The following is a 17347-nucleotide window of genomic DNA, read 5'->3' as shown; positions in this document are numbered from 1 at the left end:
TAAACCTTTCATAGCATGAAATTAAATTCTTATTCTGTAACTCAGAATAGCTGCTACAAGCTCATTCTTCTCATAATTTCTTGTGTGTGAAATCTAACGAACAATGTGCTTGTAAAGTGATATGACAGACATTGGCAGGGACACTAAATGCTGAAATATTAAGTATGAGCTAAAAATTAAGTGTCTCAAGTAGCCAAGATCGGACATCTGTACAGTTGGGAAGGAAGAAGTTTAAGAATGTAGCAGTTAAGTTGCCAGCAAAAATGCACTATCACTCATTGAAATTAAATTCTGGGCTGGACCATCTCATGACATATGTTATGACATGATCTTTGGTAACACATTCGGATCAGTCAAAGGAAAACTGTCTGAAACAAAGGTAACTATAAGGAAGCTAGGTGTAAATGGACCGGTAAGGATACACGCATGGTGCAGGTTTGCAAATGTTGCAAGGAAATGCTCATGTTAAAAAAAAAATTTCCATAATGGTAACTTTTAAAAAGGTAATTTCTATTTGTTATTTACAAAGAATGTACTCCTAAATGCTGGTTCAAAATAGACCCTTTCCAGAATCCCAGTCCTACAGATTTATGCCCAAAGCAAAACTCCCTGCAGAACAAGTCTGGAAGGCTCAATTCCTCTGTTCATGCCTGGCTCAGCACTGAAGAGACCTGAACAGAAGTGTGCAACTGCTGTTCATGTCAGTAAAGCATTTTGGTGGAAGATGGGGAATTTGGTCTCTTGTGTGAGGATTGCCTTTCAGCCTTGGAAGGTCTCCAGTTTAACTGTTATTACCATGTCGTGCTATTAACAGTATCTGAACTCAGCCTTTGAAAGTGGCTAAAGTCTTAAGGAGATATTGTCTAATTAGAAGACCAAGTTCATGAAATCCTTTTTGAAATGTTATTGCTGCAAGTGACTAAAAGAATTTGTTGAAAGGATAGTAGTTACTGTTTGTTTTTTTTTTAAAAAAGGTAGCTCTTGAAATACTGCTTGCTTTCTTATTGGGCATACCCTCCTGTCTACAGAGAGAATTATATTTCCCTTCTGATCAATTAAATCTTTTTTTCCCCCTCCTCTTCCTTTAGGGGGATTCTGGGGGACCACTGGTTACTCCAGACTCTAGACTGATGTGGTACCTCGTGGGAATAGTGAGCTGGGGAGACGAATGTGCCAAACCAAATAAACCTGGAGTTTACACACGAGTGACTTACTTCCGTGACTGGATTACCTCAAAAACTGGCATCTAATTCCAGAATCAAAAATGGATTTAACTACATAGACTACGTGTAACTCATATTTGTCTGTAATTCTGAAAGGTTATTTTTTTAGTATATATATTCCTGTGTAGTTTTGGTTGAAACAGCCTTTGCCTGCAGCAAGCACTATCTTAGTTGTCAGAGAGAGATCCTAACCCCTTGTGAATTTATACTAAACGTATGAGATTGCCTGCCTCAACTTTGAGCCTTGAAACATTCTTACTTATCAGAAATTACAAACTGACGTCATTAAACTAACATTTAAAAGCTACCAATTTACCTGCTTTATAAATACAAACGTTTTCCAGGGGGGAAAAAAAAATTTTCTTCAGTTATGGCTGAGGTCTGAAGCTGAACCTTCTTCCTTCCTCCGGTGAAGCAAATGCTGTCACAGCTGTGTTTCCAGCAAATTGAACACTTTATTATTATTCTTGTTAGAGATCATCATCTGTGCAGAGACCCTGGATGCTCACCCTGCACAGTGGCCTTGGTAGCTAACGAGTGGCTCAGCCAGGACTGAGGGTAGGTCCTAGCTAAGGAAAAGGAGGATTTACGTGCTTGCACTAAGTTGGAAGGGAAAAGAAAGCTTGATGATCTTCTTTTGAAGCACGTTGTTAACAGGAATTTTCTCGTGGATTCTGTGAAGTTTAAGTTACTTGAAAGTACTGCTGTGGAAGTGCTTTATCACAATACTGTGCTGCTACCTCTGTACCAGTTGCCTTCTAGATCTACTCTGTTCAACTCACAATATGCCGAAGATACAGAAACACAAGCTCTACCCAAATTTGTTTGTAGTAAGTGTGTCCCCATGAGCAACCTCCCTGGAAGGAAACCCAGCATTTAAATTTGTGCTAAAGGAAAAATAAATGTTTACTACAAATAAACTGGGAACTACCTTTTTCATTCAAGAAATAGTGTGCTTTTCCAAGGGCATGCCAGCCGGTGGAAACCATCTCACTGCAAAGAAAGCAATTAGTTGTCTTGCTTCACGGATGGATTCGTCTCTGCCATGAATGAATATGATCCTGTCTTATGAGGCTGAAGAGTAATTTGATATTAAAGAACAGTCCCACTAAGAACTAAGAGTAAATGCAATCCTTATACACTGATTAAGCACAATTCCTACCTCTGTGCGTGATGTCTCATGGATTGCTGGTGGAATGGGATCCAGTGATGTGACTATTACTGTCCCCTAGAGCCCAGGCCTTCAATATGAGGATCCAAAATGCCTCTCTGATACTGTCTCCTGCAGTCTTTGAATGGCCACCAGACTGCTTATGATGTGAACGCGGGACTCACAGGAGTCTGTATGAGACATGAAAGAAGAAGCAAGCCCCACAGCTGAACCTAAGCTGAAAATTCCTCTGAAGCATCCTGCCTCCCCTTCTGCTCAGGACTGGGTCTCTCCTCAGCCGTCCTACTGTGCAAGCTCTCCCAATAATCAGCATCCCCGGGAATGAGATGCTCGGTATTTCTTGAAAACTCACACCCTGAATTATAAGCCTATGTATGGATGGAAAAGCCTGTGTTTAAGGCTTGGTGGTGGAGGAGAGGTTTCTCTTATTATTAGGTTCCTTCCAGTCTTTCTACATATCTTTTGAATTTCAGTAAAAGACAAGATGCCTTATCTCAGAAAGAAGTCTGTTGAAGGTTTTAGATTAGTTTTGGTTTTGAAATAGTAGTATCTTTATTCTGATTTTCCATGTCCATTTTAAAATGAAAAGGATCCTGGGACAGTTAGGAGGATAGTGAGATACAGCAAATCCGTTTCCTTAATTTAATGATGAAGTCCGTAATTTATGCACTTTTAAGTTGCTGCTATTTTTCAACTAAGAATTTACTCTGGGCCAGGTTCAGTTACAAAATTGAAACTTCACGGATTTTTGGATTAGGTCACCTGGAAACACCGTTTTCTTCTAGTGTTCAGGTCCCCTTTTTTTGAAGGCATCCTTTGGGGAAAAAAAATTACGTCTAGTTTTTCGTGCCTCTTATTGCTTTGAAGGGGAAAATCATGACAAGTGTCCTTCCTTGTAATCAGCTGGTGAATTGCAATTGAAAGTCAACAGTAGTTCACTTTCACAGATAGCTAAGGCTTTGTTTTGCACTTAAATCTATCTTTTTGCCTAGTGAATGGAGGGGCAACAATAAGGAGGTGAGGCCCAGATTAGATACAACCCCTATGAACTGGTTCCTACCTCACACTGCAAGTGACATGTATATATAATACCTTTAAAATGAGAAAGGCAGCCTTTATTTCAGATTTTCTCATGAGAGGCCAAACAGCCAAGAGGGGTGTGGGAGAATCACTACTTTACTCAGGGAGTTCTGAGCCAGCCAGATGCACTTTTCACAAATTTTTTAGCAAACTGTCTGGCCTGGGTTTGTCTTATACTCCATGTCAGTGTTTTATTTATGAAGACTCTGGTTTTTTTCTGCCCTAGAATAAAACAAAGAGAATATTGTGATTAAATAAAAGATTTTTAAAAACCTTTTATTATTGTTGATGTTAAGATTTAGCAAGGATTTAAAGAATATAAAGGTAATAGTTTCTTAACATTAAATGTATTTAAAAACAATTGCTCTGTTGTATATTTTTTGCTTAATAATAACCAAGCTAAAAATTGTACGTGATGCAAAGTAGACTAATCTTCCTTATACTGATATAAGACCATCCTCAAACTGCAGCGCTCTCTGTTCATTCCCCATCCTAGGAATTGTTTAACAGTGCTTGGAGCTTTACAGATGTTTCAGCAAAGCAAGGTGGGACATCTGCTTTTCTAAAATATTCAAAAGTGAATGTCAGTTAAGCTAGCACTGTGCAAGCTGGAGAATGGATCTGAAGGTTCATCCAAGAATCTACTGCCTTGCTTCTGGCTTGGAAGGACTTTTCCTTGTAACATGGAATTCCTGGAAATTGGCTGTAGGGAAATCTATGCAGCTGACGTACCAATTCTCCCGAGATTTCCCAGGCAGATTTAAAGCATCAAGAAATGTGATCCAAACTTCTGGTTATTCAAATCATGTTGTTTGAGGCTTGCCCAATGCTAATTTTCAGCCTGGAGCACAAGTAGAAAAGAAATAAGAGGCTGATTGCACAGGGCGAATCATATGAGGAGGTCTGGTTGAATTGACATCAGTCTGTCACTGGGATTCCTCTTATGTAAGTAAAGCTTGTAGAAACTTCAATTCCATATCTGCTGTTCCTCTTAACAAATGAGAAGAGCTGAGAGCCAAAAGTTATTATTTAACTCAATTAATATTTATCTGGCAACTCCCAGCCTGTGTTAGAGATGCACGTGCATGGAAAAGCTGGCTCTTTTGCATGAATGCAATTCCAAAAGCATGGAATCAGCTGAGGTAATTGGTGCCCCTGTTTATCTGGATCAGGATTTTAACAATGTTGTTAGCATGGTTTCTAGGAAGGTGTCACTTGCTAGAGGAGCCTTAAGTGACAAGATCCTTTGGCCCACCCCACTGGGAAGCTGGAGTCCTTTAAAACATGCCAGCAAAGTGCCATCCTGCACTGCCCCTTGTGCCAAAAAGAGAAGACAAAGCCTTGCCAGTCAGCACCTTGCTCCTGCAAGAGCTGATGGCAAGCCACAGCCTATAGCAGGATGTTTGGAAACCCACTGAAGGATGCTGGTGTGGATTTATGGTCACTTCTGCACTGGCCTGTGTGCTAAACTGAATTGCATTGGCCTTAGTACTCCCAAAACCCACATTTTTAGGGAGCAAACTACATATAGTTTTGTCTGCTAATTTGCTTATTAACTAACTAAATCAGGGAAACAAATGCATCCCTCCCAAATCCCCACTTTAGAGTCCACATTAAGAATGTGAAAATGTGCCTGGAAATCAGAAAATTAAAAGACTGAAAAATAAAAAGTGCAAGTGGCTAGGATTTTCCCAGCAGATGGAGAGTTACAGCTATATCAGCTTTGGCTTCTTTTGAAAATACTGGCTCTAAAGATGTAGTCAATATTTGCATGCAGAATGTATCTATGGTAGTGCACATAAACTGAAGTTACAGAGATTTTGGGCATGAATAGGTTTGAGTCCAGAGGTGGCAGTGTTCTCTTGACCACAGCCACGTACTGCCCGTTGCTTCAGGAAGTCAGTAAACTGAGAGCCTTGCTTCCTACCTTTTGCTCATCTCAAAAGCTATAGCTGACTTTAACATGGCACAAATATGAAGTTGGGGTTTCCTTTAAAATTAATTTGTTTAACCGAATTTACTAAGATTTTATGGTTAAGTTTGTTTTGTGTTTTTTTTATAAAGAGAAAGGTATAGGGAAAAAGTAGAATGGCTCCAGATGTTTCAAATTTTGTAGTCTTGGAAAATTAGAGAAAAACCTGTATATCTTTTAATTTCTTCAACTTAGAGAGCCTTGGAGTACACCTACTAATTGATGCATTTGGGAACCAGTTTCTTTGGCTTCTGGGGTAAACAGAATCTGTTCATTTTTACTTGGCAATTTATCTTAGAATGCCCATGTTCACGGTTTCACTGATGGTTAGTCTTTGCTTAATTACTGCTAAACTGTTAGGCGAGAATTAACTGGATGTTGCCGTTTCTTGATTTAGGAAAAAGGCTTGTCAGTATTCATTGTTAGTATGCAAAATCTGTTTCATGTGAGATGACTGCATATCAAAGTGACTGGTATCTTAAAAAATGCAATGACCAGGGCAGAAAGAGGGTACATAGCAGAGTTTTTGTTTGATTTTTTGTTTGTTTGTCTGTTTTTTTTTCCCACATTCTTAAAAATTAGAATTATTAGTTTAACCTTAAAAAAATGAAACGAGTTCATTTTTAAGGAAAGAAACAACAAAATTAAAGGTAAAAATCACTGACAGAACTAAAAGTTACCAAAGTTGCAAAACTGAAGCTGACACTTTTTGCTGTCTTTAAACACTCCTTTACTTTTTTCCCCCACCCTTTATAGCTGGGACTGCTATTAATTGTTTGAGATACATGCACTGCTCTTTGAAAATATTTTATTGAAATAATGGAAGTAATTTTATTCTTGTATTTTCTGATTTTTATGTATTATATGAAGAAGCTATAAAGCAAATATCAGCCTTAAACATTAATACCTTTACTGGTAAAGGCTCATTTGTCACCCTGAAGAACGGAACTGCTTTCTCCCTTTATCCCAGCTTTCAGTCCAGTATTTCAGACTTCTAGTGGCCTCTAGTGGTTCCTTGAAATTTGCCCGCATCTTTCTTAATTCTTTCTGTGTGTCACAAAAAAACTGTGTAGTAGATGAGTCCTTTCACCCTGATCCTGCCATAGCACAGCCCGTGTTTGAACAAGCACAGTGTTTCCCACCTGCTCTCAGTCTTTGTTACTAATTCAGTACAAATCTGCATGCGTTGTTGGTCTGAGGTGTAAATCTTGAGGAAGACATGGAAGGTTGATAGAACTCTGTTAGAGAGATATGCTTAAATAATGCATTGGATGCTCACAGAGGACAAAACTTGGGTCTTCTTGCCCCTAGAAGTTCCCCAAAACCAAATCAAGATAAAGAAAAGGCTTTTTTTTTTTTTTTCATTTTTACGTACTGTAGGATGCAAATAGTTGGTTGGGTTTTTTTTCCTATCAGAAATATTTTAAAATAGAAGGTGACTACTCTGTACACACTGTATGCAATGACATTTTTCATTTGTTGCTTGTGCAGTAGCATGAATCCCTCCCATTCTAGATAAGATGTGCTAATGGTATCAAGAAAGATTTAAACTCATCTCACCTAGTGTAACGATAAGCAATACCAAAAGGGAAGGCAGGGTTTGTTTAAGGTGAAGGGAGATGAAACTGCCTTTTGCGAAGGCAGGCAGTGCTGGGATCTTAATCAGTCTGGGAAACGGGAGAGAAAATATTTATTGGAGATAATACTGAGTTGGTGGTGGAGACAGACCAATGTTTGCTGCAGCTTGCATTCTCCTGGTTAAACGCCACAAAATAAAAAAGGGAAAACCTCTCCACAATACCATGTTGGCATGGGATGTATGTTGGTTGTGACCACTTCTTCCCAAATCTCTGCTCCTCTATGGCCTTGGATGCTCTCTAGCATTTCACAACTTTTCCTTCTAGCTCCTTTTCATGAAATTTTGCCTATTTTTGAGGTAGGTGACATCTCACTGGGGCTCTCTTACAAGATGGGGAGGCAAGTTACCTCAGGAGGAGGGCTCAGGAGCACGCTTGATCACCTAAACTGGTAACGCTTGAACCTAACGGGTTTTTTTGGTTGGTGTGTTTTGTTTTGTTTTTAAACAACACGGTGTGATAGTTTTTGGGCAGAAAGCGGTGGGTTTTTTTAAAAATGGCTATGCGCCTCCCTTTGGACACTAGCAAATGGGACGCTGCCCGCCGCCATGTTGCGGCCGGGGTAAAGCCGCCCGCCTCCTCCGGAGGCCCGGCCTTAGCCCGGCCCCTCATGCCGGCGCAGGCGGGGAATCGCCGCGGCACCGGTACTGCCGTTTCCCACCCCCTTCCCGCCTCTTCCCCCGCCGCCGCCGGCAGCGCTCAGGCCTTCATCGCAACGTCAGGCCACCGCCTCGGTGGTGAGGGCGGGCGGCGGCGGCGCCGAGGAGGGGTCCCCGGAGCGGGCGGCGGGGCCGAGGGAGGCCGGCGGTTCCCAGCGCCTCAGGAGGTGGGGGGTTGCGGCCGCGCTGGCTGTGCTGGGACCCGAGTCGGGCTGGTTTCGGCGCCGGCCGGCTCTGTGTCGGTTCCCCGCTGTCGATCCGGTGTGTCGCTTGTCCCCCGTTAGCCCGGCCCGGCAGCTACAGCGGGGCTCAGCCTGTTCTCTCTCTGAATAGGGAGCCTGCATCGACTGGGATCCGCCTCTGGAAACCCTGGGTAGGTGGGATGAATCCAGGCCTTCCCGCCATCCCAGCCTGCTGAACAGCAAGATAATATATTAATATATTGCTTCAGCCTGCGCTGACTTGGAGGTAAGAAACCCGGTGAAACAGGCCCACCGCTACAGCTCCTGTGCTTTTGCTGGTCTTTGGAGCATCTTAGTCCTTCGTGGGAACGTGTAGCTTCTCAGTTTGTCCCTGGGTTATGTTCCACAAGAAGCTGAGTCTTTAAAAGAAATGAAGGCTGTTACTTACACAGTTAAATAGAGGCCTGGCATTAAAACTGATAGTGTTAGCTTTTAAAAGGAAGCAGGTGAGTGTATAAATGTTGAGCATCTAGTAAGAACTAGGACATAACATTAGAATGGCTTTTTTTGTCCCCCATGTTACATGCCGTTGGCTGAGACAGATTCAATTCCAGTTGAACTAAGATGAGAAATACAACTTGGATGGAGGAGTACATTAACAAAACTTTGTCCTAGAGCCACCTGGCAATAGTACTACAAAGTCCCCTTTTTGTAGGAGGTGTTTTGCCATACCTGATGGGTACCCTGGCAGCAGCTCAGTGCTGTAACGGAGAATGCGGGAGAACTGGGAATGGATGAATATATTGGAAGAGCCACTGTCAAACGGGTCTGCGGGGTACACGTGGAGAAGATTCTCTTGTGGGTTGATCGCACATCCTCGTTATTCACAAAAGACTGTTTGGGAGGGCACGCTGATTGAGATGGCTGTCAGCAACAGCCGCAGAGGAAGCTGCATGTTATTATCCAGGGGTGGATCACCTTCCCCACCTTAGTACCACAATCTGTTTATGTCGAGCAGTCCCAGAGTGCCTGTGCTGCTTGTGGAGGGTGATCGTGGAGGAGTGGAGCAGCTCAGGGGTGGTTGCTCTGGGCTGTTATGAGATGGTGCTGACTTGCTTCGAGGGGAACTTCCAGTCCTGTGTCTCAGGTAGTGGCTGAAATGAAGGCTTTTACCTAAGCAGGGACTGAAGCCTGTGACTCTTAGGTGAGGTGTGTTGCTCTCTGGCTGGAGATCATCTAGTAACACTGGCATTGCTTGTCTTCAGCCCTTGTTGTGTAAGGGCAGGGGAGCTGCACTGAAGTGACTGGTGGTGTAGATCACAATGGAGGTGCCTCGTGTTGACTGCCTAGTGTGCTAGCTTATGTGCAGGAGTTAGTATCTACACTGTGGAATAACTTCACTGATAAGATTTGTGGGCTGCTTTCAGTGTAACTCTGTCCTGTGTTGTGCTACTTCAGCGCTTTCTAATTCAGCCTAAAAAAATCAAAAGTACCAATTTCAGGACAGAACGCTAGAATGTTATAGTCTCCAAGTTGTCACAGGCTGCAGGTGCCTCGCTTCAGAAATGTTAAAATGTTTGCCAAAACCATCTGAACAATAAATAGGAGTTAACCCTTTGGCAGGATTGCCTTGAAAGCTGTTTCAGGGTATATCTGTGCTCTCAGGAAAAACTCCTTAGTATATCTGGGCCTTTACTTTTCAAGCTCGTAGGAGAAAGGGTTGCTAGTTGTCTGGTTTCCAAGGCAGTTTGTAGGGAATCAAAATAAGATGTTTATCTTCTTAGTAGTGATGGGAACTGATGTTCTGGGTCAAACATGGGATCGATTTTGCTTGTCTGGTATTTGGTGGCAGTCACCTGCCAGGTCCAGGAAGTGCCAATTCTGTAACTAAAGAACCAGCTGCCCAATGGCAGTTTGTTTCTAATCCTAGTGCTTAGTTTTCACTGGAGTAACTTAGCAATGAAGAAGCCTTTGCTAATAACTGAAGGCCTTAATAGCACAAACCATGTTTTTTCTTAAAATCCTATTGAACTGTTTAACTTGATGTCTTAGTTAAATGTTGCATTAATTCAGATCTTTGGGTATTGTTTTTTTCAGTTAGCTAAAGCAGGAAATTGTTTCTTAAGGATTTTCAATTAACAGAAATAATGTGGCGTAACTAACTATTCCTAGTCACTCAGGGATCTCCTATCTTCTCTTCAAAAAAAAACATTGATCAGGTAGATGCAAGTGAAACAGCTTGGAGCTCAGTAGGGAAATTAATATGTCTGTGTTTTGAAATAATTTATTGAAGGTTAGGGGGTTCTTGTCTTCTGGCTCCTGTGTGTTTTAATTACTGGGTGCTGTGGTGTTCTATAGGCTTCTTGATGTTCAAAGTGATTCCTATGTAACATCTCTTATTGTGTTTTTCAGTTCTTCTACTGAGGAGTGGGGTGGGGTGCAACTGTGAAACTGTATCCAATGTAACTAGATAATTTATTTTTGTACCCCTTCTAGTGTAAACAAATCACACTGCATCATGGCAGCAGACTCTATGGAAATTGATGATGCTTTGTATAGGTAAGAATGTCTGATTTTTTAAGGGTCGCTCTTGACTTTTCAGCAACACTTGTATTTACATGCAGTAATGTGAAAGATAAGGCTTGAAAACACTTATCTACTGCTGGTTAAGTAAAGGTGTGTGAACTTGTGCTGCTGTGTCCCTACTTTTGTAAGGCAAAATCTCCAAAGTGTTGAGCAAGTGAAATAGAACCTACTTGTTGCAAAGTTAGCAGTCAGAACTGGTTCAATTGAAGATACAATCCATCTTTCTGTAGAACTGTTCCTTACTGGTCTCATAACAAGTGTTTTCTGACCATTATTAGTATTTGACCAGTTAAAAGAATAGGTAAATACTATGGAGTTGTACAACATTCCAATAGTATCAATAATGTGTGCTTTTTGGAAAACAGGAATACTAATTCCCCTGTTTGTAATGTGGATTTTCTTTCTGCCTTTAGCTTGCTTCCCCTTTGACAAAGTAGATATTCCTCTTGCTTGTTCCTCATCTTCTTCCACTACCTTCTTTTCACCTTCCTTTTTGATGTTACATAATTTTTCTCCTTCATAATTCCATTTATTCCTCGGTCTTTGCCATACGTCTCTGTCCTCATGAACATCATCAGTATCTGTTATCCTTCAGACTTCAGTGTGTTGTGTTTTGGTTTGGGTGTTTTTTTAAATTTTTTTGTTATTATTTTTGTTAGCTGGGAGTGGCTTGAGATCACTTGGAATGGCAATAGTTTAGGGAGCCTGTACTGGAACAAATGGTAACCCTGATAAAATGTGGTGGGATGGAAAGCTTCTTTATATAGAAAAAAAAAATCACCTGTATACTGAACAAATGAGGCTTCTTTTTAATTCAGCGCAATGCTTCTTGTGTTGTATGTGTCATTTTACTTCTTGGCATTAGTGTTATGAAAGTCATACTTTTTCTTGGTAGAAAAGGTGGTATTTAGAATGGTTTAAGTTTCATAGAATCACAGAATAGGAGGGGTTGGAAGGGACCTCTGGAGATCACCTTGTCCAACCCCCCTGCTTGAGCAGGGACACCAGAACAGGGGGCACAGGAATGCGCCCAGGTGGGTTTTGAATGTCTCCAGGGAAGGGACTCCACAACCTCCCTGGGCAGCCTGTGCCGCTGCTCTGGCACCCTCACAGGAAAGAGGTGTTTTCTCATATTGAGGTGGAACTTCCTGTGTTCCAACTTGTGCCCATTGCCCCTTGTCCTGTCGTTGGGTACTACTGAAAAGAGCCTAGCCCCATCATCCTGACACCCACCCTTCAGATATTTATAGGTATTTTTGAAATCCCCCCTCAGTCTTCTCTTCTCCAGGCTGAACAAACCCAAGTCTCTCAGCCTTTCCTCATGAGGGAGATGCTCCAGTTCCCTGATCATCTTCATAGCTCTCCACTGCACTTGCTCAGGGAGTTCCACGTCCTTCTTGAACTGGGGGGCCCCAAACTGGACATAGTACTCCAGATGTGGTCTCACTAGGGTTGAGTAGAGGGGGAGGATAACCCTTCTCGATCTGCTGGCCACACTCCTTTTAATGCATCCCAGGATACCGTTGGCCGCCTTGGCCACAAGGGCACATTGCTGGCTCAGGGTCAGCTTGTTGTCCACCAGCACTCCCAGGTCCTTCTCAACAGAGCTGCTTTCCAGCAGGTCAGCCCCCAGCCTGTACTGGTGCATGGGGTTGTTCCTCCCCAGGTGCAGGACCTTGCACTTGCTCTTGTTGAATTTCATCAGGTTACCCTCGGTCCAGCTCTGCAGCCTGTCGAGATTCATTGAATAGTTGGCAACTAAGAGTCTTTTAGAGCTCAGGATCTGACTATAAAAGCTGCTGCACCCTCTGGTTTGAAGATTTCTCATAACAAAGACGTTTTTTGGCTTGCTTTTGTCTTCGGTAGTTGTTTCCAAAAGCCTACTATCCTGAATGGGTTTTACACTGATTTAAAATTAGAAGTTATTTCTCTTCTCTAAAACCTGGCACTGTAAAGGTCTGTACTAAATGTGTTTCACTGTTTGGATTGTAGGTGCAAATATTATGTTTGATATACATTTATTTCCTAAAGCACTACACAGTTCAGATATATGCATGTTATGTCCTCAGTTGCTTGTTGAACAGAGGGCTGGTAAAGAGAACTCTGCATGTGTCACTAGTGACACACACTTGTCCACAGAATTTGGTATTGCAGATGGAAACTGATGGGGATGATAGAATAACTGAAAATACTTGGAATTTTTTTGAAATAACTGGGAAGTCTTGACTTGCTTTTATACGGTCTTCACTTTATCTGTATCTTGGTTTGACCTTAATTCATCTTTGCTGCAGTCGCCAGAGGTATGTTCTTGGAGACACGGCAATGCAGAAAATGGCTCAGTCCCATGTATTCCTGAGTGGTATGGGTGGTCTTGGTGTGGAGATTGGTAAGTTAGGTAACATTTATTTAAGCAGACATGAGTGTATGTAAACATACTGTCCCAGAATACTTGTAAAGCTTATTTTAGATGTAATAAGCATGTCTGAAGTATCTGAGTGAATTTATATGTGCATGATGTGTATGAGTAACATAGCAGGCACAGGAAAGATCCTGGACTTTTCTCCAGTAAGCTTTTTACTAGAACAGCATTTCAAATTTTATTTTAAATTGTGCTTCCATGGGACAGATTGCTTTACCCAAAATCTCGTGTCTTGGGTGAAGGCTGAGGGATATCCAAGTTATTCCTTTTAGGCATCAGCATCAGTGAATGTAATAGAGGAACAGCTACAGCCCACATTATCCCCTTGTAGGAAACGGGTGTGTGGGAGGTAGGAGGACAGATGCAATTTGGTGAAAAATGCTTAATTGCCCTGCTGCAAGAGACTCCTTAACAATTCCCTGTATTCTTTATGAGCAAGACTTGTCTTGGCTGGTTCTTACCTGGGGTATTACCCTTTCATCTGGCTCTAACAGTACTCTGCATCAGATGCCAGAACAGAGTCATGGAGTTTTGCAGTTCATTGTCTTTAGTATCTCTGTAATTGCACTTGTGGGATGAACAGCTGACAAGTGACAAACATAGAGCGCCTTTTAACCTGGCTCATGCTATTCTGCTTTCAGTGCTGATGTAGAATGCTTGAACCAAATGTGACAGAGAACAAGCCCTTAAGCTCTGAAGATCTTAGCAATGACAAACTGTTAGTGTCCACCCACATAACTATTCAATTACAGATTTGCAAGAAATTTGCAACAGTCCCTCTCTGTTTTTTTTTTTTCAGCCAAAAATATAATTCTGGCTGGGGTAAAGGTATGTAAACCAGTTCTGTTGTTGGGTATTCTTGGGTGAGCAGGAGAAAAAGGGACAACACTACTAGCTAACTAATCTTAAGTTTCTGAAATTGTCTTTCAGTAGAAGGATTGCAAAACATTTGAGGAGTGAAAACTTTTAATAATCTGGATGTTGTAGTGGTACAGACTGACTCATGTTAATGTCCACTGCACTCTGAAATACCTCGTGTAATATTTTAGTCAGTTGCTGATCAGACATTGAATCCTTTTGTACAAAGCGGCCTCTCTAAATGGAGTGGTATAAACTCAAAAGCCAAACTATTCAAAATATGTTATCCTATTCTGTCATCCACCAGAATCCTTTTGTGTAGATGCTAGAATGGTTCGGTCTTTTAATCCAGCAACTGCTTTTGTGCTGCTGGGATTAATTTTATTGAAGAGAAGCCTTTAAAACTCTTTCAATCAAATAAAACCCCCTTGTTTATAATTTTGGGAGTCCATTAATTTACAGGTCCCAATTGCCCTATAATTGCAGAGTGGCAAAAATCATCCTCAGTATTTAAATGCTCTCATCACTGCAAGCTGGGAGGAAAATGCTTAATGAAATGCATATTGCAGATGCGTTTCTGCCTCTCAAACAGTAAGAGTTTTCTTTGAAAAGAGGTTGGAGGAGCTTCTTTTTGTACATGGTACAACTAAAACTTCTGCAGTGCTAGTCCTCCAGCATTTTATGTGGGGCTTAATCCATCCTTTTGGGTGCTATGACACTTCTTCCAATAAATGCTTTTTGCTGAACTTTCGTAGGCTCTTACAGTTCATGACACCAAGCAGTGCACAAAATGGGATTTGGGGATCAACTTCTTCATCCATGAAGATGATATTACCAGTCAAAGGAACAGGTTGGTGAAGTCTTTGGTGTGAGGGAGTGACCTTGACTAGGAGTAATGGTGTCAGCAGCAGCAAAAATAACAGTTCATTGTCCAAGAGCTGCTAATACACATCAAATACGCCTTAAACCTTTTCTCTGGAGTTACTGGCTTTGAGTACAGTGCCCAGGTAGGTATTAGGGGAAGTCTAGGTTGGGACTGGAGTTCTGAGTCAAACATCTCACTTCTTGCAGTTGGGAGCTTGTAATGTAAACTTAATAATGGGGGCCAGGGCGCATTTCTTCCTTGGGCTTCCTCAGCCACTCATGTGAGACTAGAAAACAGCCATGACACCAGACCCATCAGTGAGTCCCGCTGTATGTTAGACAGAGCTGTTTTCCTCAGACCTGCTAGGAATTTAAGTGTGAATAAATGAGTTGCTGATTGTTGCTGCGAGACTTCCTGAGGTACTCTTGTTAGGGCATGCGTGGTATGAAATTCTCTACTGAAAATACAGTTTTGTAGATGTGTAAAAAACTTGAAAGTTGCTGTTCTTTCAGGGCGGAGGCCACACTTCATCATATTGCAGAACTCAATCCATATGTCCATGTAGCAGCATCAACTGTGCCACTAGACGAAACCACAGACCTGTCTTTTCTAAAGCAGTACCAGGTATGTCACATAAAGCAGTTGTATGTGGTATTTTGCTCAGAGAAAACAACTTGGGTTTTTTTTAATATAAGTAAATAAAATGAAAACAAACTTTAATGTACATTTTGAGATGATGTAAAGAAATAAGTAGGCCTTGTATTTGGACTAATGAAATGGTCATGCTTGTTGTTTTCAAGGCTGAAACAGTGGCTTTGTGGCACTTTCTTACGATGCTTGTTATGGAATTTACTATGACAATACTGGGTGAGATAGCCATACAATTTTTTTGTTGTTGTTGGAGGTGAAACTGATTTTTTTTTTTTTTTCAGCTACGTAGCACAGATATTCTACATATATTTTGTGTGCTCTATTCCAGGCAGTAGAAACTCAGGCTATATAATTAGAAAGCTCATTTATGTATGTATGCATCTAATGAAATGTAAGCTCCTCTGTGGTAGAGTGAGGATGTTTTCAGTTGTTCAGTCAGCTGTCTCCACCTGTGTGCATGGCTCCGTCTGAGTTGGGAATTTTACTGTGTGGCTATCAGTGATACCCAAGCTCACCAAGTTTGTGAATGTCCCAGCTATAATAAGCCATGCATAACTAACTGAATGGGATGCAGTGCACGTCCTCTGTAACACAATACTATCCTAAACTTTAAAAGAATGCTTGCAGAAATTGTATGTCTGCAATTTGATGAACGCCAGTGCTCAAAGCTTGTGCAGACTTCTTGGTGTGCACCGGTGAGTATCATTTGTGTTTGTTTTGCTAACTTTAATCTTAAAATTTGAGATCTACATTTTCCCTGAGATTATTCATAACTGGTTTTGTAAGTATTCTAATTAAGTTTTGAGTTTCACAGCTGCAGTAAGAAAGAGTGAGAATTTGCTGTTCCTGCTCTTGCTCATCCTGTTTCCAGAACCTGGGGAGCAGTAACCCATCTGTTCTAATGTGTAATGAGAAAACTGACTCAAGACTGCTTTCTCTGCTATGTGTGGGGGAAAGGAATCAGGACACCTGAGTAATTTACTGTTACTACTACTTTTTCCATAACCTGAAGATGTTGATGTCTCATTTATTTCTGTTCATGTTCACAGTGTGTCATATTGACTGAAGTAAGTCTGCTGCTGCAGAAGAAGATTAATGACTTCTGTCACACTCAGCAGCCACCTATTAAGGTAACAGAAAAAATTAAGCACATGAATAATCTATACAGTGAGCATTCTGGACCTCTAACATGTTCTGTCCAGAAGTGGAGAAAGCTGGTTATTAGGTATATAGTTCTATGCAGATAGCATGTTGATGGAGCAGTATGAGTTTTGGGGGTATGATGCTGCTACTCTGTACGTGTGTCTGGTGTTATCTGGGTATGAGGCCAGATAACCATAGTCTGGTTCTTTTTTTAAAAAACAAAGAAGTTCTGTTAAATAAATAGTTTTCGCTGTTAACTCATCATTGTTCTGAAAGAACATGCTGAGACCTAGTGTAACAGTAGTAGTAGAAATGGCAGTATTTCACTGCGTTCTGGTGTGATTCCTGGTTTTTGTGTAGGGGTTCTGAAATACTCACGTGGGTTTAGAGTCTGGCACGAATGCTGTGCTATATAGTCAGTGGCCAGGGTGCACATGACAGGTTTCCACCGCAGAAGCTAAACCTGCTAGCCTTGGCCAAGGTTGAGTGGGAGAGGTCATTCCTTTGGCTTGTGCTATTTTAGGGTTACTAATTATTTTTACTTTCTCTTCTAGTTCATCAGTGCAGATGTATATGGAGTATGTTCACGTTTGTTTTGTGACTTGGGTGATGAATTTGAAGTGCTGGATACAACAGGAGAGGAGCCAAAGGAGATCTTCATTTCAAATATAACACAAGTAAGGGGTAGAAGTCATTGTCCTGCTTTAATTTTTTTTATAATGACTTATTATTGGCTGTGTGACCAAGGAAAGTGTTTCACTTCGGCAGCCTGATAAGCAGTTGAAAATTGGCAACATAGCAGGGGCAAAGTTACTTTGTTCTTGTGTCTCCATCAAAACCAGTGGGTAATAATGTGGTAACATTGTAGAGCATCCGGATGCCCCTGGTCATTACTTAACAG

General features: G+C 41.4%; 2 protein-coding genes across 2 annotated transcripts in view; both read left to right on the top strand.

Annotated features, from left to right (window-relative positions):
* Nucleotides 1–4443, top strand: part of LOC142056192 (transmembrane protease serine 11E-like) — a 45014-nt gene extending 40571 nt beyond the window's left edge. The window contains exon 10 of the mRNA XM_075090597.1: nt 1089–4443. Coding sequence (XP_074946698.1) covers nt 1089–1250 — 162 coding nt within the window. The 3' untranslated portion in view covers nt 1251–4443. The remainder of the gene's footprint in view (nt 1–1088) is intronic.
* Nucleotides 4444–7772: 3329 nt separating this feature from the next.
* Nucleotides 7773–17347, top strand: part of UBA6 (ubiquitin like modifier activating enzyme 6) — a 32189-nt gene continuing 22614 nt past the window's right edge. Inside the window, exons 1-9 of the mRNA XM_075090594.1 lie at nt 7773–7909; nt 8076–8210; nt 10421–10483; nt 12802–12896; nt 13729–13757; nt 14543–14637; nt 15165–15276; nt 16353–16433; nt 17001–17123. Coding sequence (XP_074946695.1) covers nt 10443–10483; nt 12802–12896; nt 13729–13757; nt 14543–14637; nt 15165–15276; nt 16353–16433; nt 17001–17123 — 576 coding nt within the window. The 5' untranslated portion in view covers nt 7773–7909; nt 8076–8210; nt 10421–10442. The remainder of the gene's footprint in view (nt 7910–8075; nt 8211–10420; nt 10484–12801; nt 12897–13728; nt 13758–14542; nt 14638–15164; nt 15277–16352; nt 16434–17000; nt 17124–17347) is intronic.

The sequence above is a fragment of the Phalacrocorax aristotelis genome, chromosome 4 (genome assembly GCF_949628215.1).
Source record: "Phalacrocorax aristotelis chromosome 4, bGulAri2.1, whole genome shotgun sequence".
In the NCBI taxonomy this organism is placed as follows: domain Eukaryota; kingdom Metazoa; phylum Chordata; class Aves; order Suliformes; family Phalacrocoracidae; genus Phalacrocorax; species Phalacrocorax aristotelis.
The sequence above is the reverse complement of the archived record's forward strand: the minus strand, read 5'-3'. Positions and strand labels throughout refer to the sequence as shown.